The 23,621-nt window shown below is 38.2% G+C and overlaps 1 protein-coding gene across 2 annotated transcripts in view; it reads left to right on the top strand.

The window, feature by feature from the left end:
- The window catches only part of SLC2A13 (solute carrier family 2 member 13), a 363,699-nt gene that overhangs the window by 67,100 nt on the left and 272,978 nt on the right, over positions 1 to 23,621 (top strand). For both annotated transcript variants that reach the window (XM_032347765.1, XM_032347764.1), the window contains one exon: positions 15,472 to 15,680. In XM_032347765.1, coding sequence (XP_032203656.1) covers positions 15,472 to 15,680 — 209 coding nt within the window. The remainder of the gene's footprint in view (positions 1 to 15,471; positions 15,681 to 23,621) is intronic.

Raw genomic sequence — 23,621 nt, 5'->3', positions numbered from 1 at the left:
ATCGTGACCTGAGCCTAAGGCATAGGCTTTACTGACTTGGCCACCCAGGAGCCCCAGGGGATCTGATTCTTGAGTGGCTCGTAGTGAGTCTACAGTTCTATCTTCACTTTAGGGCAGCCCTCAATCCATAATGGGCAATTAGAACTTAGACAGTTTTTTATTGACTTAGTCTCAGTGGCTAGAGTTTGGGGTGGTCAGAGTGAGGTGGAATTTGAGGGTGTAAGTCGAGAAAAAGAATGATTCATAGAGGAGGAAGCCCCCCAGATCTGAATATTAATTTGCCACAGATGTTTTACTGACCTCAGAACTCTGAATATATAGCAGAGATTCTATGGAGCCTTTGGGCAACAACAGTTAGAAGATGATAAAAGCTGGGAGAGATTTTATTTCCTGCCTCTATGGGGAGTGACATATTTGGGGTTTGAAACTTGAGGTTACAGCTCAGGCTTTTCATTAGAGCAATAGAAGGACTGGGCCTTAGAAGTAAAGACTTTGTTGCGTGATTAAGGATTTGCCCTAAGACCAAAACTTAATCAGATTCACAGTAACCAAGTATAAAACCCAGCCTCTGGAAACTCAAGGCGGCTGAGAAGAAAAATTCTACATCATTCAGTAGAAAGGAATAAAATCTAGAGTCTCTACAGTTTACCATTAATGATACTTAGAACACAAAAAATTATTAGATATGTGAATAAACAGAATTTTTGACACATAAAGAAAAATTGGACAAGATAGAGAGACCTCAAGATAACTCAGATGTTGAAATTAGCAAAAAAAGGACTTTAAAGCAGCTCCTTTTAATGTGTTGAAGGACTTAGCAAACCAGATAGTCATACTGAGTGACCAAATGGTGAGTCTCTGCAAAGAAATGCAAACTATAAAAAGTAATACCAAATAGAAATTCTAATTGTTTAATTACACTCCCTGAAATTACAAATTGGCATCTAAAAAATTCATTGGATGGACTTAACAGCAAATTGAAGATAATAGAAGATAGGACCTGAAAACTTGAAGTCAGATCCATTGAGATCACCTAATCTGAAAAAGAGAAAATAATGAAGTAAAAAAGAGGCCTCTGTGACCAAAGGCACAATGTTAAATATTCTTACATACTTCTAATTAATACTGAGTGATCTAATATATATGTAATTGAAATCCAAGAAGGAATGAGGGGAAACTATGTTAAAAAAAAATACAGTAATGGCTGCAAACTTCCAAAATGTGATGAAAACACTAAGTACTGATTCTAGAATGTAGTGAATCCCAGGTAGGATAAATATAAAGATGAGCATATGCAGGCGTATCGTAATCAAATGGCTGAAAACAGAATATCCATATACAGAGAGTTAGGATCCAAGGGAAAAAAGACATATTACATGAAGAGCAACAGCAATACGAATGATCACTGACTTTACACCAGGAGCAATGGGAGGTCTGGAGACAATGGCATGCCGTCTTTAAGCTGCAGTTGACCCATGAACAACATGGGGTTGAACTGCATGGGTCCACTTGACAGATTTTTTCAACAAATACAGTACAGTACTGTAAAAGTATTTTCTCTTATGATTTTCTAAGTGACATTTTCTTTTCCCTAGCTTTTAAAGAATTCAGTCCTTAATACATATTACATACAGAATTTGTGTTAATCAACTGTTCATCGAATGTTACTGGTAAGACTTCCAGTCAGCAGTAGGCTGTTAATAGGTAAGTTTTGAAGGGAGTCAGAAGTTACATGTGGATGTTTGAGTGCGCAGGGGGGGTGCCCCTCACTTCCATGTTGCTCAAGGGTCAACTGTACTGAAAGAAAAATGCCAATCCAGTGAGAGAATGTCCTTCAAAAATATAGGTAAGATGAAAATACTTTCAGATAAAGTAAAATTAAGAGAAACTCACCACCAGACCTCCTGCATTGTAAGAAATGCTAAGGGAAATTCTTCAGACTGAGGGAAATGACCCTTGATGAAGGCCCATCTAACGTAAAGAAGAAGAGCACCAGCTATCGTAAATAGGAGGCTAAATATAAAGGACTATTCTCTCAATTTTTTCAAAAGATATATTACTTTACATTTAAATGTAGTTAGCTATAGAATATATGCTGACAATAATAAAAACGTTAGAAGAAGTAAGTGGAAATTATATGTTTCTGAAGAGTTATAATGTTATCTCTGAATAGTAAAGATGTATATTTTTGTCCCCAGAACAACTACTAGACTGTATTATAAAAAGATATAGCTAAGAAGCCATTATAAGAATTAAAGTAGAGGGGCATCTGAGTGGTTCAGTCAGTTGAGGATCCAAGTCTTGTATTCGACCCAGGTCATGATCTTGGGGTCATAAGATCAAGCCCCATGTTGGGCTCCTCATTCAGTAGGGAGTCTGCTTCTCTCCCTCTTTCTCTCCCTCTTCCTCTCCCCCTCCCCTGTTTTCTCCCTCTCTCTCTCAAATAAATATTAAAAAAAAAAAAAAAGAATTAAAATGGAGTGGTGCTTGGGTAGCTCAGTCACTTAAGTGTCTGACTCTTGATCTTGGCTCAGGTCATGATCTCGGTCATAAGATCAAGTCCCATGTCGAGCTCCACTCCTGGCATGGAGTCTGGTTAAGATTCTCTCTCTTCCTCACCTTTTCCCTTTGCCCCTCCCCCACTCCCAGCTCACATTCTCTCTCTTTAAAAAAAAAAAAAAGAATTAAAATGGATATTTAAAATATTTGGGTAAGCTGAACGAAGGCAAGAAAGGAAGAACCCAGGAATAAACAGATGGAATAAATGGAAGGCAAATAGCAAATGGTAGACTTAAAACCCAATCATTGCAATAATTGTAAAGTGTAAAAAATGTTCATTGTGCACAAAAACATGACAAAGTCTCTAATGGCTAATGTCTAAAAGCGACACAGTTTAAGTATAGTGCCACTGATAGGTTAAAATAAAAGAGTGGGAAGAGATATACAGACGCCAAGTATATTGATGTGGCTTTGTTAATAATCACACAAAGTAAAACTTTAAGACAAGCAGTATTTCCAGAGATAAAAAGGGACATTTCATAATAATAATAGAACCCACTAATCAGAAATAATAATAAATAATAAAGACTAGAAGTCAATGTAATAGAAACAATAGAAAAATAGAAGCAATAGAAAAAATAATGTTGATTCTTTGTAAAGATTAATAAAATTGATAAACTGATAGGGCTGATTAAATTGATTAAGAAAAAAAGCTAAAGCACAAGTTACCAATAGCAGGAGTAAAATAATATCATTGCTATGGACATTATTAGGATAATGAGGAAATACTTTGAACAATTTTGTGCTAATAAATTCAACAACTTAGGGGCGCCTGGGTGGCTCAGTGGGTTAAAGCCTCTGCTTTCTGCTCAGGTCATGATCTCAGGGTCCTGGGATCGACCCCTACATGAGGTTCTCTGCTCAGCAGGGAGCCTGCTTTCCCTTCTCTCTCTTTGCCTGCCTCTCTGCCTACTTGTGATCTCTGTCTGTCAAATACATAAACAAAATCTTAAAAAAATAATGCAGCAACTTAGGTGAAATGGAAATATTGCTTGAAGATCACAGTCCTACTAAGAACTGACACAAGGTGAAATGGAAAATCTGAATATCCCGGTATTTGTTAAATAAATTGAATCATTTTTAGTAGCCTACCTGCAAAAGCAAAGTGGAGGCCCAGATGGTCTCAGTACTAAATTTTGTAAAATAGTTATGGAAGAAGTAGCTCCAAACTTAAACAAAAGCTTTAAGAAAATAATGATGCATGGCGCCTGGGTGGCTCAGTGGGTTAATAAAGCTTCTGCCTTCAGCTCAGGTCATGGTCTCAGGGTCCTGTGATCAGGCCCTACATCGGGCTCTCTGCTCAGTGGGGAGCATGCTTCCCCTTCTCTCTCTGCCTGCCTCTCTGCCTACTTGTGATCTCTGTCTGTCAAATCAATTAATAAAATTTAAAAAAGAAAATAATGATGGAAGGAATACTTTCCAGCTGGGATTTTGATGACAGCATAATTCGAATATGGCCCAAGATATTGTTTTAAGAACAGAAAACTCTAGGTGCTGATTGTAAGTATCCTTACAAAATAGTAACAAATCAAAATTAGCAATAAATAGAAGCATAATAAATTGTGACACAGTTTTCTGAGGAAAATCAGGTTATTTAGCATTTGAAAATTATTAATTCATGCAAGTCACCATGTTCCAAATTATTGAAAAGAGGAGAACCTATATAATTAACTCAATATATGCAGAGAAAACATTTGAAAGAATAACATTCATGTATGTGCAAACCTTCCAGCAAACTAGAAGAGCACTTCCTGAACTCAATAAAGGACATGTCTGAAAAAAACCTGCAGCCAACTTCATACTCAGGGGTAAAAGCTGCAGTGCTTTTCCTGACTATCAGTTGCAAGGCAGAGATGTCCACTATCACCATTTACAATCTTTCAAATTCATTCAAACAGACAAGGTGATCCTAAAAGTTTTTATAGAAAAGTAAAGGACCTAGAATTGCCAAAACCATCTTGAAGCATGAAATTGGAGAGCTCCTTCTGGTTTCAAGACTTAGTATAAAGCTAAAGTAATCAAAATAGACCAGTAAGGATAGATAAATAAACCATGAAATAGAACAGCGATGTGGATGTCTCTCAAAAAACAGGAGTGAAAGATGTTAAACACAGAACAGTACAGTGTCCCATGATTCCATATGATGTTCGTTAGCATGTAAAATAAACTATGGGTACAAATTAAATTATTGGTTTTCTGTGGCAGTGGGGATTGACTAGAAAGAGAGAGATATAAGGAACTTTCTGGAACGATAGAAATGTTGCGATTTTTTTACTGGGGTGGTCATTATAAAGGTATATGTATTTTTCAAAACTCTTAGGATGGTATACTTTAGATCTCTTCATTTTATTATATGCAAATTGTACCTACAAACTGACCTGCACCTTCTGTTAGCTCCCTCCATTATATCCCTTTTCTGCATTGGCCAGTGACAGACTTAAATGTTTCTGCCACGACTCTTTTCCTAACAGCCAAAACCTCAGTCATAGCAATTAAACATATTCCTGTTTTGTTTGATGATTACTAGTGTATGAGCTCCGTGAAGCAAAGGATGTCTGCTAATCATTGTATCTCCCAAAGCCCTAGCCCAGATCTTTGGAGATAGAAGATTTTCAGAGTGACCCCGCCCCCCCCAAAAGGGATATGTGTAGGTATGGTTGTGTGTGCATTCTTTCTAGCAACAGTACTGTGGATTTTGTGCAAGTCATTGTATTTTGCCATGTAGTTGAAAACTACATAATAGCTGCGCAAAACACATTTATTTTATATCATCACATCTTACTCTGCCAGAGCAAGCGTCTCATACTGCCTCTACGGTAATCACAACACTGTAAATAAGCTTGGCCAAACTACCTACCTGATATACCAATATCAAATCATTCTGAGGTATTTCCCCTACCTACACAGAGTTAATTTTTCCTTATGTTTACATATTTGGCAAGATTTTTCATTAATAGTTTACACAGAATCATTCACCAGGAAACACAAAAGTTGGTCATTTGCTGATCGTATATTACCTGCTTTTTACTTGAAGACTCCATTGGGAAATATTGTTTTTTGGGTTTTTTTTTTTGTTTTTTTCTCTTATGTACTTTTCAGCCTTGGTCTCATGTTTACTCTCTAGCTGCCAACAGATTATCAGATATGTCAGTCATCAATGTTGATGTTCTATGTGGCCCTTGAAGGCAGAGGGAAATTAATTTACCAATCTGGGATCTCAGTTTATTATTTTAATTTCTTAAAATGGAGTTATGAGGCATGCACTAAAATTGAAAAATATGTTAACAGGTGAGTTGTAATTTTAGCAGGTGGCTAAACTCAGTGTCATCCTTTTTCATCTAAAGCTTGCATTAAGTAGAAACATACTACCTAAATTATAATTTTTTTTAAAAGATTTCATTTATTTGTCAGAGAGCATGCACACATACAAGCAGGGGGAGCGGCAGGCAGAGGGAGAAGCAGGCTCCCTGCTGAGCAAGGAGCCTGATGCGGGGTTGATGCAAGGACCCTGGGATCATGACTGGAGCAAAGGCAGACGCCCAATTGACTGAGCCACACAGGCCTCCCCATAATTTATAATTTATATTTGGTGATTATCATGTAAATGTCTTGTGATTGATAAATGATGGTGAGCATTTCTTTTGTGAATCCTAGAATAGAGATCTTTTAGTAAATGCATAACTCATATGATTATTAAGCATATGAGAAATACATGAAAAACAAAATCCACAGAAACCGGGAACAGCAAAGTCAAGTAGCTCAAGATGTAGGGCTGAAGAAACAGTGTTCTTGAATGTGGTTTGAAGGGGTTGGATTTGCCTTTCTATGGGGAAAACGTTTCATTACCCTAAACAAGGTAGATGATATGTATTGGAAGGTTCCACTTTGGGGGATGTTTCTAGATTTACACAGTGCTAACACTGTCTCTGGTTTAAGTGCATTCATGATGCTTAATGATTGGCCTAGACTTTGGGACTTAATGTGCATTAAGGTGATGTTTGCTGGGTAAACAGCTCAGATGGATCATAGGAATTCAGCCTTACCCTTCCAAACAATACAGTAAATCTTCATTAGGTAACACCTAACGAGGAATTTACTGATTTGAACTGCAGACCCTTTTTATTTTCAACGAACTGTTTTGGGGAGAAATGGTTTAGAGTTTACTTCACAGTTCTATGTAAAAGGATGCCAGTTGGAAACTATAGAGTTTTAAAGAGTAAGGCTTAGTATCTTAATATTTATGATATTCCTCTAACTTTTCTGTGTTATTCAGAAAGGGCTAACATGAACATGATTTATAAATCAGTAGGAAATAGATTAAGTGGAATGCAAGCTAGAAGACAAAGGATGGAAATAAAACTATCAGAATTATAAATATAGGTTTGTCACTTGATTTTTTTTTCAGCGTCTTTTAAGACAGTGTTGGGTATTAGAGAATATTGCTAAAAATCCTTACTATACAAAGGACAAACTTCAAAGATTGTCACTGAACTAATCCGAGTGCTTTGAAAAATAACAAGATTCTCTGTGACTGAGAGGGATTTGGTTGAAAAATACATTTAGCAATGTGAGGTAGGTAGACAAATAAGGAAGTGATTATTGAACTGCACCTTAATGCTCTCAGGGCCCTATTCGGATAATTGGCTACCTGACTGCAGTGTCCGAAAAACCCTTGTACACTTTTCACATCGAAGTGCCTTCCGTTAGTAGAACACAAGAGCTGTAAAAACAGTTGCATACAATTTGCTTTAAATATAATAATTGTAATACAGTTCTCTTAGTTATGATAGTTTTTCTAGGATAGCTTGACTTATAATTAAAACCATAAATCACCCAGCTCTTGTGTTGTAAGGCACTGGGAACTTAAAGCCCAGAGAGAAGAGGAGGAATAAATAGCATGTGGATACAAGATACTCTTCCTCACTTTTGCACAATTCCTTTTAGAAGGGGAGAGGCTTGGAGAGGCCTTTGGGAGGCAGAGATTGAAAACCAAAATGTAGTGGAAAGCAATGTTAGCTCTATCATGTCCCTCATGTAAAATAGTTTTAAAGGATCAAATCGATTTTTTTTTTTTTTTGCTCGCAGTCATCTTTTATTTATTTTTTTTTTTTTAAATATTTTATTTATTTATTTGATAGAAAGAGATCACAAGTAGGCAGAGAGACAGGCAGAGAGAGAGGGAAGAAGCAGGGTCCCTGCCGAGCAGAGAGCCCGACGCGGGGCTCGATCCCAGGACCCTGAGATCATGACCTGAGCCGAAGGCAGAGGCTCAACCCACTGAGCCACCCAGGCGCCCCTCGCAGTCATCTTTTAAACTATCTCCTGCCATGTTACCTATATTTTCCCTACATGAAAAATGTACGTGTGTGTTAGAAATGAAATTCAAATTCAGTTTGGCATAGTGTTCAAAGTAAGCAGTACAAGTTTGCCCATACAAATGAGATATTTTCTTTTAATTCATAGTTGATTACTTTCATAGTAAAACTCTGGTGTCGGGAATAATAATACATTCCATTTGTCACTGGCAGGTCTGTGCTTTCCCTTCTCATGGGTGCCTTTATGTCAGGTACTGTGCTCCGTATGACTGGGTTTGACTGCTCTCAGGAAACCCCTTTGCCATATCGTTGTGCAGTGCTTTGATACATTTAACAGAGGTGAATGAACAATGAAACTTACCAAGTTATCCTTGAAAGTCTTTAAACATGAGGTTAAGATAAATTCTCTTATGATTTCTGCAGAATTAAGTTAACTAATCATTAAACATTTATTGTAGCATGTCTTACAATAAACATTACTGGGAGCCAGATTGCCTAGATTTTATTTTATTTTTATTGTATTTTTAAATTTTTAAAAAAATTTATTTATTTTAGAGAAAGAGCGGGGTGGGGAGGGGCAGAGGGAGAGGGAGAGAGAATCTCAAGCAGACTCCCTGTTGAGCGTGGAGCATGACACAGGGCTTGACTCCAGCATCCTGAGATCATGACCTGAGCTGAAATCAAGAGCTAGACTTAACTGACTGAGCCACCCAGGTGCCCCAAGAGTGCCTTGATATATATATATATATATATATATAAATTTTTTTAAATTAATATATAATGTATTATTTGCCCCAGGAGTACAAGTCTGTGAATCATCAAGATTACACATTTCACAGCACTCACCATAGCACATTCCCTCCTCAATGTCCATAACCCCACCACCCTCTCCCTCCCCAACTCCCCGCAGCAACCCTTAGTTTGTTTTGTGAGATTAAGAGTCTCTTATGGTTTGTCTCCCTCCTGATCCCATCTTGTTTCATTTTTACCTTCCCTATCCCCCAACTACCACCTCCCCCCACCCTCTCCTAGTTGCAGTTTGTCCTAGTTCTTTATCTTGTTTATACCTGATTTCTTTGTCTTTAAAATGAGGACATAATGATACCCACTTCATAGGGTCCTTGTGAAGACTAATTAACATTTCTTAAGCCCTTAGAACAGTGCTTGGCACAGAGTAACTGGTGCTATGTCTTAGCTCTTACTCTTGCTGCTCCTAAGTGATTACATGTCTAAGCTGCATTCAAGTAGATTTTAAAAAAAAATGTATTTGGAATATAATCATCACTGTGGAACTACTAGAGAATAAGTAATGTGTTCATCATGTTATCGGTAGACCATGTTATCAGGTAACCATCTTGTTATCAGAGAAGTGGGGCAGTTATGAACTACACAGTTCTGTGTCCTGAATGGCCACCAATAGAGGATACTTTCCTACAAAACCTAAAGGTTTGTAGGTGAGAGCAGTATGATTCCTATAAAACAAGAATGGTAGCAAATATGGATTCAATGCAAGACCTATTTGGTTTTATGTGAGGTACCACCAGGGGAAGGGCTGTCACCTGGGAAAGGAGGATCTTTGACAGAGTTTCAGTTCTTGGCACTGGGAAGAAGGCTTCATCTGAGGTAAAATAGGTTTGTCTCCTTTGGTGATAGCTGTCCCAGCCACACCATTTAAAAGCATTGCTCACCATATGAGGGCTCATCCTTAGTTTACTGTTAGGCAGGTGCTGATACAGCTAGTTGGACCGAAAATAGCTCATTTGTTAACTTCAGTTGAGAAAGTTTAAAAGGATACCTCTGTGACTGGTCAGGATGCCACAGAAGATTCTAAAGAATTCTGGAGTTCCTGAAAGCTTGGAATTTTTGTTCCAAACCTGCTTTTCCCTTTCTGTCAGCTTGGTGTGCTTCCAGAAGATAAATAGCTTTTGCCTTATAGTATGGACCTTGGGTGCTCAATGTTCACTTTTGCCCCCTGGGTCTTTAAAAACACTTAGATCAGTGGTTCTCAGCTCTGACTGCACATTAGCACCACCTGGGGAGCTTTTAATAAAACAGAATTTCCTGGGCCTAAAGCCAAGACCAATTAATCAAAATCCTGGGTGGGTAGGGCCTGGACACTGGTATATTTTAAAAGTCTCCTTTCCCCCATTCTAATGTGAAGCCAGGGTTTAGAACCTTTGATTTAACTTATAATGATGAGCTCTTCCATATCATTAAGTAACACTTTGTTTTTTTTTAAAGACTTTATTTATTTATTTGACTGACAGAGATCACAAGTAGGCAGAGAGAGAGGAGGAAGCAGGTTCCCCAGGGAGCAGAGACCCCGAGGTGGGGCTCGATCCCAGGATGCTGGGATCATGACCTTAGCTGAAGGCAGAGGCCTTAACCCACTGAGCCACCCGGGCTCCCCAATAAGTAACACTTCTTTGCGGGGATTGACTGCCCTGGTTTGTCAATAGACTGTTTATCTTATTAGTATGTTTTTGTCATTCATGTGGTTTCTGATTTCCTTGGATTTCGAAGAATCAAGGGGAGTCCCAAATACATACTGCCCTAAATAAGCCTGTGGAGTTCTTGTTCTCTAAGTCTCATGATAAAATTTTCATCAGTAAGACAGCCAGGCATTCTCTTTATTTTTCTCCTCTTCTCCAGTCTGTGCATTATCAGAGCAACAGTTTTTCCTCAAGGAAGAAATTGGTTAGTTGTACCTACTGACTTTGGGTGGATGGTACAGCTGAGATAGAGAACTGGTAAGTGAAGGCACAAGGGTGGTAAAAACATTTTTTGCTGAGTGCCTTCTCCATTCTAGGTACCAACTGTATGGTTTCACTTAATTCTCTCAGCAGTCCTATGAAATAGATGTTGTCAGCTGTGCATTAAAATATTAAATAAGTTGACCAGGCTTTTGTGGTTGGTATGCCCAGGGTTGAATAAAACCCAGGTCTGTTTCTTTCCATCATAAACCATGGCTATGCTCCATCTTATGTATTTGGTCTCTATAAAGCCTTGGAAATTTATTATTATCAAAATACTTTTGTCATTGTTTGGAAGGAAAAATTTTTCTCTACCCTTCAGAGTTCCTCTGCGTAGTCTAAGAATTAAATTGACATGAGATCACTTAGCAAGAGACAAATAAAAGTTTAATGACATTAGTATTTTCTGTATAAATGGGAGAGACCCACATAAAACTAAGTAACTCCCTAAAGTGGCCAAAGACTTCACCATGTTCATCTTTTTTTTTTTTTTTTTTCAGTGTTTTTTTTTTTTTTTTTTTTCAGCATAACAGTATTCATTATTTTTGCACCACACCCCGTGCTCCATGCAATCCGTGCCCTCTATAATACCCACCACCTGGTACCCCAACCTCCCACCCCCCCCCCCCCCCCCCCCCCCGTCCCTTCAAAACCCTCAGATTGTTTTTCAGAGTCCATAGTCTCTCATGGTTCACCTCCCCTTCCAATTTCCCCCAACTCCCTTCTCCACTCTAAGTCCCCATGTCCTCCATGCTATTTGTTATGCTCCACAAATAAGTGAAACCATATGATAATTGACTCTCTCTGCTTGACTTATTTCACTCAGCATAATCTCTTAAGAGAAAAGAAGATTTGGGGCAGGGGGAGGCAGTTAAGACAGATTACCAGGAAAAGCACAGTAAACAAGGGTAAGGTTGTGATACAGATTTAAGTTTTACCTTCTTTGGTAAGAGTTCTGAAGATTGAGTTATCCTTCTCTTCTGGTAGAGGGAGACACCCTTATAAATGGAGGTTTCCCTTGTAAATGTAAATGCCTCTTACAAAAGGGTAGCTTCTATTTGGTTTTCAGAGCTTTTCCATGTTTGCAGTTTCTTAAAGATAATCAGCCTACAATAATCCTTATGCCAAAGAGTCTCATTCTGGTGTGGCAAATTCTGTACATCCTGAAAGGTAATCAAAATCTAGTAAAATAAGCTTTGTTTTACTTCTAGAAGCTAAACATTAGGAGCATTAGGATGTAAATGTATAAAGTATGTTTTATTTTGCCTAGTCTCTGGGACCAAGCCTCAGTATCCTTAAAGGTTGGCAGCTGGGTACCATTCATCTTAGTGTTAGGGCACTGAATTGTGTATTTCAGACCTTGACTCCTGGGTTTTAAAGGACTAGAGAGCTGAAGTAGTCTGTTTTCTATAATTGCTAGAAATATAAGCTAATATGTATATTTTCAGTTTTCTTTTTGTCTTTCGCTTTTCTTTCCTTCTCCTTTTTTAGTTTTTAGAAATACTGTGTCCTAGGGTTAAATAATGAGTAGTAAAGTGCACAGTATTATGTGGGCATTTTTGGGCCTGAAAATGGTTCAGTTTCTATATTCATTTCAAGTGCTGCTTTGAAGTACTCTGTGCAGCCCTTTAATCTTAGTTCATCACTAAGGAGGTTTGGAGAACAGAAGGAAAGATCATGAAAGATGTAGAGAAATGACACATAGGCTTCCATTTTTTAGGATTTTTAAAATTTGTTTCCTAATCCAACATATTTGGTATTTGCCATTTATTGCTTTTCTTTTTTTGCAATTGGCAGTAGTTGGCAATACAATTGTGTATAACCTTTCTTTAAGAGAACACAAATGAATAAAAATGTCATTCATTTATAGCAATAAAATATACGTTAAAGTAATACATTTTGTTGTACAACTTAACATCTTAAGAGGAAGCTGCCACAAGCATGCATTTGTGTGAGCCAATCTCCGCTCTCATCTGGTTTTCAGATGAGACATCTTCTTCAGAAAAGGTCTGATTATATCTTGAATAACAAAACAGTTTAATTGGAAGGAATTACCTTGCAGCCAAGTTTGCAGAGCTAAATGATCCAGAAGAATTGCTGCATGAACCAGTGCTTTCCAATGTGAAGTATACTTACTTTCTGTCTAGCTAATACAGAAAGTTTAGATGTATAGGTGCTTTTGTATCATTTCTTAAGGCATTTACTAAGTGCCTACTGGGTGCAAGATATTTTATTAGGTGCTTTGTCAAATACAAAGTTAAATACACCATTAGGTGAGACAGGTATATAATATAATACGAGATATAGTGACATAAATGGAGGTTAAAACACTGTTCTGTAGGTTAGCAGAGGAAGGAATGATTAAGTATTGGTATAAGTATCACAGCTCATGGATTCAAGTAGAAAATACTTTTAATAAGATTTTGTTTAATACTGTAAGCCAGATAATTCATTTAGTCATAAAAACCTTGTTTACTTTTAAAAGTCTTAATTTTTCAGTTTCCATGTGTATTTTAAACTACTGTTTGGAGTGAGAGATACTCTTTGTTTTGGCTCAAGCTTTTATTTAAATTCTAGTTAGTTAACATGTAGCATAATATTAGTTTCAGGAGTAAAATTCAGGGATTACATATAACACTCAGTGCTCATCACAACAGGCGCTTTCCTAAATACCCATCACCCACTTAGCCCATCCCTCCCCACCTCACCCACGATCTCCTTCCCTTCCAGCAACCCTCAGTTTGTTCTCTGTAGTTAAGAGTTTGTTTTATGGTTTGCCTCTCTTCTTTTACAAAACCTATGTTTATCTGTTTCATTTCTTAAATTCCACATAAGAGTGAAATCATATGATGATGTTTGTCTTTATACTCTAACTCCATCCATGTTGTTGCAAATGGCAGGATTACATTCTTTTTTATGACTAATATTCCATCGTATATATTATCCACAGCTTTTTTATCCATCCATCAGTCAGTGGGACATTTCAGCTCTTTCCATCATTTAACTGTTATTGATAGAGCTGCTATAAACATCAGGGTGCACGTGTTCCTTCAAATCAGTACTTTTTCCCTCGGGTAAATGCCTGGTAGTGCATTTGCTGGGTCGTGGTGTAGTTCCTTTTTTCACTTTTTGAGGACCATCCATACTGTTTTCCAAGTGGCTATACCAGTTTGCATTCTTACCAGGAGTGCAAGAGAGTTCCCCTTTCTCCAAATCCTCACCAACATCTCTTGTGTCCTTTGTTAATTTTAGCCATTCCGACAGGTGTTAGGCGATATCTCTTTGCGATTTTGATTTATATTTCTCTGCTGAGGGGTGATGTTGAGCATCTTTTCATATGTCTGTTAGCCACCTATATGTCTTTTTTGGAAAAAATGTCTATTAATGTCTTCTGCCCATTTCTTAACTGGATTGTTTGTTTTTTAGGTGTTGAGTTTGATAAGTTCTTTATAGGTTTTAGATACCAAACCTTTATCAGATATGTTGTTTGCAAGTATCTTGGAGTGAGAAGTAGTTTTAACACCCGTGTGACAATTGTATTTTTTTTTCTGCTGTTTTTGGAATTAAAATAAATTTATTAAGAAGTAATGGACTTCTGTCACAAATTGTATATCTGGAGGCTTCAAGGCTGTTCACTCTATTTGGGGCTTAACATAGCTTAAAAGTTGGAATAGTTTTAAAAAGTGTATTGAGTCAAGTGACTTTTAATTGATTTAAGAATATCAGTGAGTATGGTTGTTATGTAATCAGAGTTGGCTTTCTGGGCTCTGCTATCATAAATCTGCCATGGAACATATCCAGAGAATTTGGATCAACAGAAAACATGCGAATGTCCTAGATCCATAGAAGTTTCCATTTGAAAGCGACCTCGCAGTTTATCTAATCTAACCCCCAATTAAAAAAGATGGAGGCCTGGGGTGCCTGGGTAGCTCATTGGGTTAAAGCCTCTGCCTTCAGCTTAGGTCATGATCCCAGGGTCCTGGGATCGAGCCCTGCGTCAGGCTCTCCGCTCAGCGGGGAGCCTGCTTCTCCCTCTCCCTTTGCCTGCCTCTCTGCCTACTTGTAATCTGTCAAATAAATAAATAAAATTTTAAAAAAAAGAAAAGAAAAACTTCCAAAAAAAAAAAAGATGGAGGCCTAACAGCAGAGAGATGTTAGAAGATCGTTCCAGTGGTCAGAATAATTTTGGAGAAATCTTTGATACTGATGTACTCATATTACTGTTTTTGTTATTTCTCTGATGGATTTAAAATTATATACTTATTTACTGTATCTCTATCATTTTGATAATGATTATTTTCTTCTGACTATCTTTTTCAGCTCTGGGCTTCTCCATGGTTAATGAGGGTGAACATGATGCTTGATGGCAAATGATGTCATTACTGATCATTCACAGAGCAAAAAAATAAATAGTTTAGAGGCATTTATTTTAATGAAGAATTTTTTTTTAAACAGATTATCAGAGTTTTGTCTCAGCCTCATTTTCTATGGTAAAATACAGAATTTTATGTATTAGTATTAGAAAGGGATGGTGATTATGGTGTTTTGCATGGTGTGTGTGGTTCAGAATGTATACACATAATTATTGTGACTTTTGCCCCTTTTTATTGTAATTTGTGTAAGAGAGAAGAATTAGATTTTTCTCATTTTTCAGTTTTTCACTACAGCATAAACATATTCTTTTTTCTGGTGTCTCTCTCCCTCTCACACACAGACACACACATGGAAAGTCATTCTAATTTAATGTTAGATACTGTTCCCCATATGATGAACACAAACCTTTTATTCATACTCAGTGCTAATAAGTCCAAATTTTATAATAATACATGGATTTCTTATTGCAGGTACATGTTGGGACTTGCAGCAATTCCAGCAGTTATACAGTTTTTTGGCTTTCTGTTTTTACCTGAAAGCCCTCGATGGCTGATTCAGAAAGGACAGACTCAGAAAGCCCGTAGAATTTTGTCTCAGATGCGTGGTAACCAGACCATTGATGAGGAATATGATAGCATCAAAAACAACATTGAAGAAGAGGAAAAAGAGGTTGGCTCAGGTATGTACATTTTGTATTTATATGAATTTTAGAACTGCATAGAAGTTTTATTTAGGAACCAAATAAAATTAGGAACTATATTCTTTTGCTGTTATTTAATATCTCTAAATGATATAGCGATTTTATGTATATAACCAAGTCAAAATAAATATATTTTAATTCAGTTTTCAAAGTAACATAATGTTATAAAAGAAGGAAAAACTATCCCCATTATATCACTATCTTCACATAATTACTATTTTTATTTTTGTATAGTCTCCTTTATTCCTTAAGAATTGGATATACTTGGGGTGCCTGGGTGGCTCAGTGGGTTAATCCTCTGCCTTCGGCTCAGGTCGTGGTCTCGGGGTCCTGGGATCGAGCCCCACATCGGGCTCTCTGCTGGGCAGGGAGCCTGCTTCCATCTCTCTCTCTGCCTGCCTTTCTGCCTACTTGTAATCTCTCTCTCTGTGTCAAATAAATAAAATCTTAAAAAACAAAACAAACAAACAAAAAAAACTAAGCAAACTTTGCTTGGATCCTAACACATTCCATAGCTTTAAAAAAAAAAGAATTGGATATACTTGACATGGTTGTCATCATTTTTTGTATAGGGGTAATTTTTTATATGTATATATTTTTAAGATATATATATAGTTATATATATGTATATATATATATAGTTATATATATGCATATTAACCAAAAAGTCATAGTGTGAACTGTTGTTAAAATAAATCACCTTAATAAAATTAAATACCTTGCTTACATGTGTTACACAAATCTCCCTATCAGTTTTTATAATGAATAAGAATATCTTGAGATCCTAGTATTGGAATAATTTTGTGTTTCCCTGTTTTCATTAAAGTGTTTAATTGTTGATCAACATTTCACCATATCAGAAAACCAAGAAAAAAAGTTTCTAGTCTTATTTATGTTGATGAATTTCTTTTCAGAGAAGAAATCATGTAGGGTTTTGCAAAATCTCAGGCAGGATCTCTAATGTTGACAATCTGATTTGGGTAAGTGCTTTGCAGGATGTCCATGATGTGAGGTAGACATTGTATGATACATTTCTCGACAATAAACCTTACGCTGCTAGATTCACAGTTCCCAAAATTGTCTCATTTTCTCCCAACCTTCCTTTTGCTCCGACATTAATTGGTAACCCAAAGAGACGTGCTGACTTGTGTTAGATTATTTTTCATACTTGAGGCAAACACCCACCCTCATATATTGATATATGTCACACAGGTCTCGGAAGGTGTATTCCCTCACCTTCTCGTGCTATTATTTTTGGTGGAGCTGAAGGCTGTGCTTTCCTGAAACAATAGAATAAACGCTGTGCAGAAGCTGGTGACCGTGTTAGCCACACCTGATTTACTCATGATTATATATATGCAATATAGTAGTGTGGTGTTATTTTCTTGCTGAGGTCAAAGCCCCAGTGAACTGTGAGCCGAATCTAGGGCAAGGTCATTTTTTTAAAATTATTTTTAAATATTTTATTTATTTATTTGACTGAGAGAGGTCACAAGGAGACAGAAAGGCAGGCAGAGAGGGGGGGTGGGAAGCAGGCTCCCTGCTGAGCAGACAGCCCGATACTGGGCTAGGTCCCAGGACGTGTGTGTCTGTGTATCTGTGTGTGTCTGTGTGTGTGTCTGTGTGTCAGAGAGAGAGAGAGACCTAGGCTAGATCCCAGAACCCTGAGACCATGACCTGAGCCAAGGGCAGAGGCTTAACCCACTGAACCACTCCAGTGCCCCAAGGTCATTTTTAATAAAGTTAGTGGGCACATACCATGTATCTGGCGTATACCATATACCATGTATCCACATTTCCAGAGTAACATGTTAGTGCAAGTATTAGAGAATTTTGCTCTGAACAAAATAATCCACTTTTACTGAGTTGAACATGGTGTTAATTTAAAAATACTATTTTAAATGTTCATTTAAATTACAAATACCTTCATTTATGCGGCTGTCTGAATTTCTCTTGGCTGTGGTTTGCATGAAATATGAGCTTGTTTTTGTAGTAAATCGGTGTGCTTGAAGCTCAGGTGCTGATAATGTGTGAGCGGAAAAACTTTTCAGGTTGTTAGGTTATATTAAATACTATTGAGAACATAAGTTTTTATTATGTAAAGGGTAAAATGACAACTTAATAAAAAATCCTTCCTGTTTAGCAGTAGGGATACTACTGATTTGACAATCAAGCGTTGACCATGTGGCTCCATTTGGACCTACTGAAAAATGTCAGACTGCTGTAGGCATGCAGCTGCTGACAGTGCGTACTGAGCTTCGTGATAATTTGGAATGTATAACCAAGTTTCTTAAGAAACCTGAGGTACTTAGGACTCTAATTATCCGCATCTGCATTAGTTTTTATGAGAGGTCTTTTGGAGTTAAATAGGGCCCTTTTTCTTGGGTAAAGATAAAATATTATACACATTTGGCACAGTTTTTTTTTAAATTATTTTTATTAACATATAATGTATTATTTGCCCCAGGGGTAGAGGTCTATGAATCATCAGTCTTACACATTTCACAGCACTCCCATAGCACATACCCTCCCCAACATCCATGTTTTTAAAAAAAATACTGTGTTACCCATTGAATCTTTTTTTTTTTAAATTTATTTATTTTACAGAGAGAGAGAGAGAGATCACAAGTAGGCAGAGAGGCAGGCAGAGAGAGAGGGGGGAAGCAGGCTCCCTGCTGAGCAGAGAGCTGCATGCGGGGCTCGATCCCAGGACCCTGAGACCATGACCCTAGCCGAAGGCAGAGGCTTAACCCACTGAGCCACCCAGGCCCCCCACCCATTGAATCTTAATAACATTTGTCCCATGCTTGGGCAAATACCTTAAACTTTGCAACTAATAGGATTTACAATTTACCCATTTCTTGATTTGTATTTTTTGTGTACTATCATCTTGTTTAATTTTAAAGTTAATCTCACGTTCTTTTTCAAAAGTGCAGAATTGTTAGCATTTATGGCATGAATTCACAAGACAGATTTGCCAGGGTTAAATAGCAAGTAATTCGGGGGCCTCACTTTTATGATTGAGGAAATTGATCAGGGTAAAGCCTGTTCTGCACACGTGTGAATTTTATTTCAGCATTGTGACATCCAGGAGCAAGACTCTGTGTCAGTTTAGTTGGAAAATAGAGATGAGTGCTAGGGCTTGTCTTAATACCCTGACAGGGTCCTGGCCCGCAGTCACTCTACTTTCGGACATGATAGGCTGGGTGGACAAATACACAGGGAAAAACAGCTAATTTCAAAATAATAAAAATGTCCTCGTCCAGGGAAGACAAGTCAGCCGTTGTGTTGCAGGGTTAGAGAGTAGCCTGGGTTCATTTGACAAAGTGAAGTTTGAGCCCCATTTTAAGCTGGGAACTCTGGGCAGTGGAGTGCAGCTGCCTGGAAGGAGGAACTTTGGCCTCCACTGCAGAAAGCTCCAGATGTTGCAGGAGGTTGGAAAGTTGTGCATGACCCCTGTTTCTTCTAGGGGAGACATATTTTATCATCAAACATGGTAGCTTATTTATCTGCTACCTGCCTGTGAGCTTAATAAATAGGTCTGATTCCACATCAGTCCCCATGGCCTTCTCGGGGAGTTTCCAGTGGATTTGTAACTCGTGACAGATATGGTACTTACTTATGTGGCCCTTCTCTTTTTATGGGATTTTTTATTTTAGTCCCTAGAGTTTAAATTTGATTTCTTTGAGGAAAATAGGTACTATTTTCCTACTGAAGTATGTATTAATTAAATTATTTTTTGAATATGTGAGAGATCAGTGCATATGGGATTGACTTCTCCTGGCTTCAGACACGCTTTATGATTTTCTGTAGCGAATATGGTGGCTCTCTGGCCACGTCAGCCACACAGCCACAGCCCATGCTGTGGAACAGCATTGGATTATCACTGTGTGCCATCTCTTCTGCACGTGGCACAAAGGTCAGCCTCCTCTCAGCATGTGATTTCTCCACGAGAGTGGACAAAAAAAGGAAGAAGGACAGTTGATGGGAAAAGAAGCAAGCGGCTGGTTTTCACCTGTATTCAACACTGTTCATATATCCTGCAGGACTAATGAAGTGAGAGTGGAGGTAACAGCAGCTTGGTTTGGAAAAGTTCCCTGGTGTGGGAGACCAGGGAAATGGAAGATGTGTCCAAGCTCCACCCCTAGTTTGTAATCCTAAAAAGATTTTCTAGGAGTTGCCAAACCTCTGTTTCTTTTTTAGGTTTGATAGAAAAGAAGGCCAGATTATAATACCTCCACAGTCTGATATTTTCTAGAGTTTAAAAAAATCTGTGCAAGTGTCTGGTTTTTAATTTCTAAATATGATGCAGCAGCCTTTCATTCCAAAATATTTTTTGAGTGGCACTCAAGAGATTTGAGGGTGTGGCAGTAAATGAGACAAGGCTCTGGTCCATTCTGCTGGGAGGAAGCACACAGATGATGAAGAGGAAAGAATTCCTGGGTAACTACAAATTGTAGTAACGACTTGAAAGGAAACAAACAGGAGGACAACATTTATGGAGGGCCTGCAGGGGGATGGTTAGGAAAGGCTTCTCTGAAGAGGTGAGCGTCAAGGCTGAGAAAGAACCAGCAGAGCGGAGAACTGAAGGCGTGAGTGTTCCAAGCCGAAGGAATAGCAGGTCCAAAATTATATGTGTCACTAAGTGGACCAGATTAATTTTTCTTGCAAGTTTTGATAATCGTTATGAAGTGCACATGTGCCAGATTCTTCAGGCCTGGCAGTAGGAGCTGTTCATCTTTATTTATGCCAGGTTGCCAAGCCTAAGCTTTGAATTAGTAGGGACACAATTACTACTTCTAGGACTAAAACCAAATTTGAGTACAAAATAATACACATGATCACGTCCATTGTTTTGTTGCTTATTTCTTACACATTGTCACTTTAGTGTACTGTGTACTAGCATCATGAATTCATGTACAGCAGAGGTAGAAATCGGAGCAAGACCTAGGTAACTACTTAAGGCAGTGATTCTCTTAACTTTTCCACAGAGCTTCAATGGTGAGTCAAGAGAGGCCTTTTGGGGCCTGAATTCTATAGCAGAAGGCAACTGCAGTAAGCCCAACATTGATTTGAATTTTTATGTTTTATCCTAGGGATGAATAAAAGTTTGTGTTCTGTTTTATAATATGCTTGTTTACTTCAGAAGCGTATTTCTTAGGTAACTAGTGTTCACTCATTGACTTTCAAAGTGTCCCATGACTCTCGTGTACAGTCCCTAGGATGTGCACCCCACAGTTTGACAGACTGAACTCAGAGTCTTTGAGGTGCCTCTCTGGGGCAAATCTGTGAGGCGGGGTAGGAAGAATTGGAGCTGCCTCTGTTACAGAAGCAGGTGGTCATCTCTTGATGTACCAGGCACAGAGAAGAGCAGAGAGGCTGTGTCAGGAGCTTGAATTTGTAGCAGTAATTGTCTCATCTCAGGAAAAGTAAAATCAGTCAACAAGAGACAGGACTCCTCTGAAGGCCGTCTTAGGAAAGAATCTTGAAATGAAATTTGTACATTCAGATGCTTTATAACACCTCCTTGGAAAGCACTCCCTAATGACTTCTAAGTTTTCTTTTCTTAATTGATACATAGTGGGCACACAACATTACTGAGTTTGAGGTGTGTGACATAGTGGTTTGGCATGTGTGTAACTGTAGAGTGAAAACAGCAGTAAGTCTCCTTAACATGCGTCACCACACATAGTTACTTTTTTTTTCCCTTGAGGTCTTCAATTTCTTATCCTGCACCAAAGAGCAAGAAGTAGATTCCTGGGGTGAGGTGAAAAGGACAACCAAAGCTGGTGCGGCAGGCCCACACAGAAGCCCCGTAGGCAGGGCTTAGGGAGAGTCTCCCATGTTTGGCACCATTCCAGCTGCTCCCTTCTCTGCTCTGTCCTGGGGTGTTAAGGCAGGATCATTGGGAGGAAAAGGTAAACCAGGCTTTCTCTCCCCAGAGTGACATGCAGATATTGTTGTAGAACCAATACAAAACAGCAGAGAAGAAAAAGCCCTTTTGGGAGAATGGAGTTATTTGCCCAGCTTTGTTGCAACAGTAGATAGAGTGAAAGTGGCAAAGCAAGGGAGAAACTGAGGGCACATCTCAGGGAAGGGGAGAGCAGTCTTGTGCAAATCCGTTTATAGCATGGGGTCAACCCAGGGAACCTGAAAATGTATATGGCCTTTTCTTTTTTAAATAATTTTTTTTTTGGACAGAGAACGAGAGCACACAAGTCGGTAGAGTAGTAGGCAGAGGAAGAGGGAAAAGCAGGATCCCTGCTGAGCAAGGAGCCCATGCAGAACTGATCCCAGGACCCAGGGACCATGACCTGAGCTGAAGGCAGCCGCTGCACTAACTGGGCCACCCAAGCACCCTGGCCTTTTCTTTTTTAAAGGAAAATAGCATTTTTGTGCATCTTGTCTTTTAAGAATTATATATAATTTTTTTAGAATTAATTATTACCTAGGTCACTGAGGTCATAGATATTTCCAAAACAGATTTATTGAGCAGAAGAATATCAGTGAGAATGTTGGCCTTGCCCTTTGGTGAGGCAAATCTTAATCCGCATAAGTGAGAAGTAGCACCCAGAGGCAGTATCAGATCCTTCTGACAAACTCAATTCAAGCCCACTGGTTGCTGTCGTCAGAAGGCTTCACGTGACTGATGCACAGTGTACAATCTTGCAGAAACATTCACGCCAGCAAGATTTGCATTGTTTAATTTTATCAGCTAATCAACTCAGTAACTGGGCAGATGTGACTCCCTGTTTTGCCTTTGTCAGGTAGTTCAGTCTCCCGACTGAAAAGGAAGAACATTGTAGGGAGGGGAATTTATTCAAGACCCTCGTGTGAATTCTGTTTAAAACCTGTTTTGATTTACATCCAGCTCTTGGAGGTCACGTCTGTCGTGTATGGGAAGGGACGGCTGCATTTCTCGCTTTTTTCCTGCAGTGATGTTGCCGTCAGGTCGTCAAGTCTTATTTCCTCATAAGTCATTCCTTTTCCTGTGAGTTGATATTGCCTGTGGCCATTTCAACAAATCATATTCTGCAGAGAGGTCACAGAGGGTAGATATTTATCATGTCTTGCTAGAAATCCTTCCAAAAGTTTCTTTAGTAATCTGATTCCTGCAAAATCACATTGCAGGAGAATGCAGTTGACATCTGCTGCACTTTGAGGAAAGTGGTCATTTTCCCCAGTATTTCTGGTAATTTTGCTTATATTTTCTTCATGTGGTGGTATGCCCCAAGTAATGCCAGCATATTATTTACTGGATGAACATGAAATAGTTACTGACCAATTGTTTCTCTGCAGGATGACCCCCCAGTTTTAGGAATATAGGCAGAAAAAACATTTCTGTATCTAATATTCTCAACGTGGTTGTAAAATTGCTAAAATCATCCAAAGCCATTCCACATATCTCCTATGGTAAACAGATTAAAACAAAAGGTCAGGTAAAAAGCTGCTTTAATTCTCTGTCCTTGAGTTAAAAAGCTGTAAGCTGGACTACTAAAACACAATATACATCTATTCAGTTTCTAGTAACACTTATTTTTTTAAGTATGATGACTTATTTAAAAGAAACTCTATTTAATTCAACATGGTTTTAAATAAAAGTTGCCTTTGATTTTTCTAAGCCCCAGAGGACTTTTAAAATCTTAGGCAGAATTGGAATAGTTCTTAGATTGTACATTAAAATGCCATTGACTCACCTTTTACATGGGATAAAGAATAGCACAAAGATTTTTCCACTTAACCTACTTATGGAAGAAAGAAACATTTTTTGGATTATGTATAGGCTTTCAAGCCATTTTCCTTGATTTATATTAAAATTCCAGATTGGCTCATAAGTTGGTAGGTAATTCTTGAAGGCTCATCTTTTCTGCTTTCTTACTAAGGTGTACTTAAATCCATATTTCATTTAAAAAGAATCCA

This window comes from Mustela erminea, chromosome 6 (assembly GCF_009829155.1).
Source record: "Mustela erminea isolate mMusErm1 chromosome 6, mMusErm1.Pri, whole genome shotgun sequence".
In the NCBI taxonomy this organism is placed as follows: domain Eukaryota; kingdom Metazoa; phylum Chordata; class Mammalia; order Carnivora; family Mustelidae; genus Mustela; species Mustela erminea.
The sequence above is the reverse complement of the archived record's forward strand: the minus strand, read 5'-3'. Positions and strand labels throughout refer to the sequence as shown.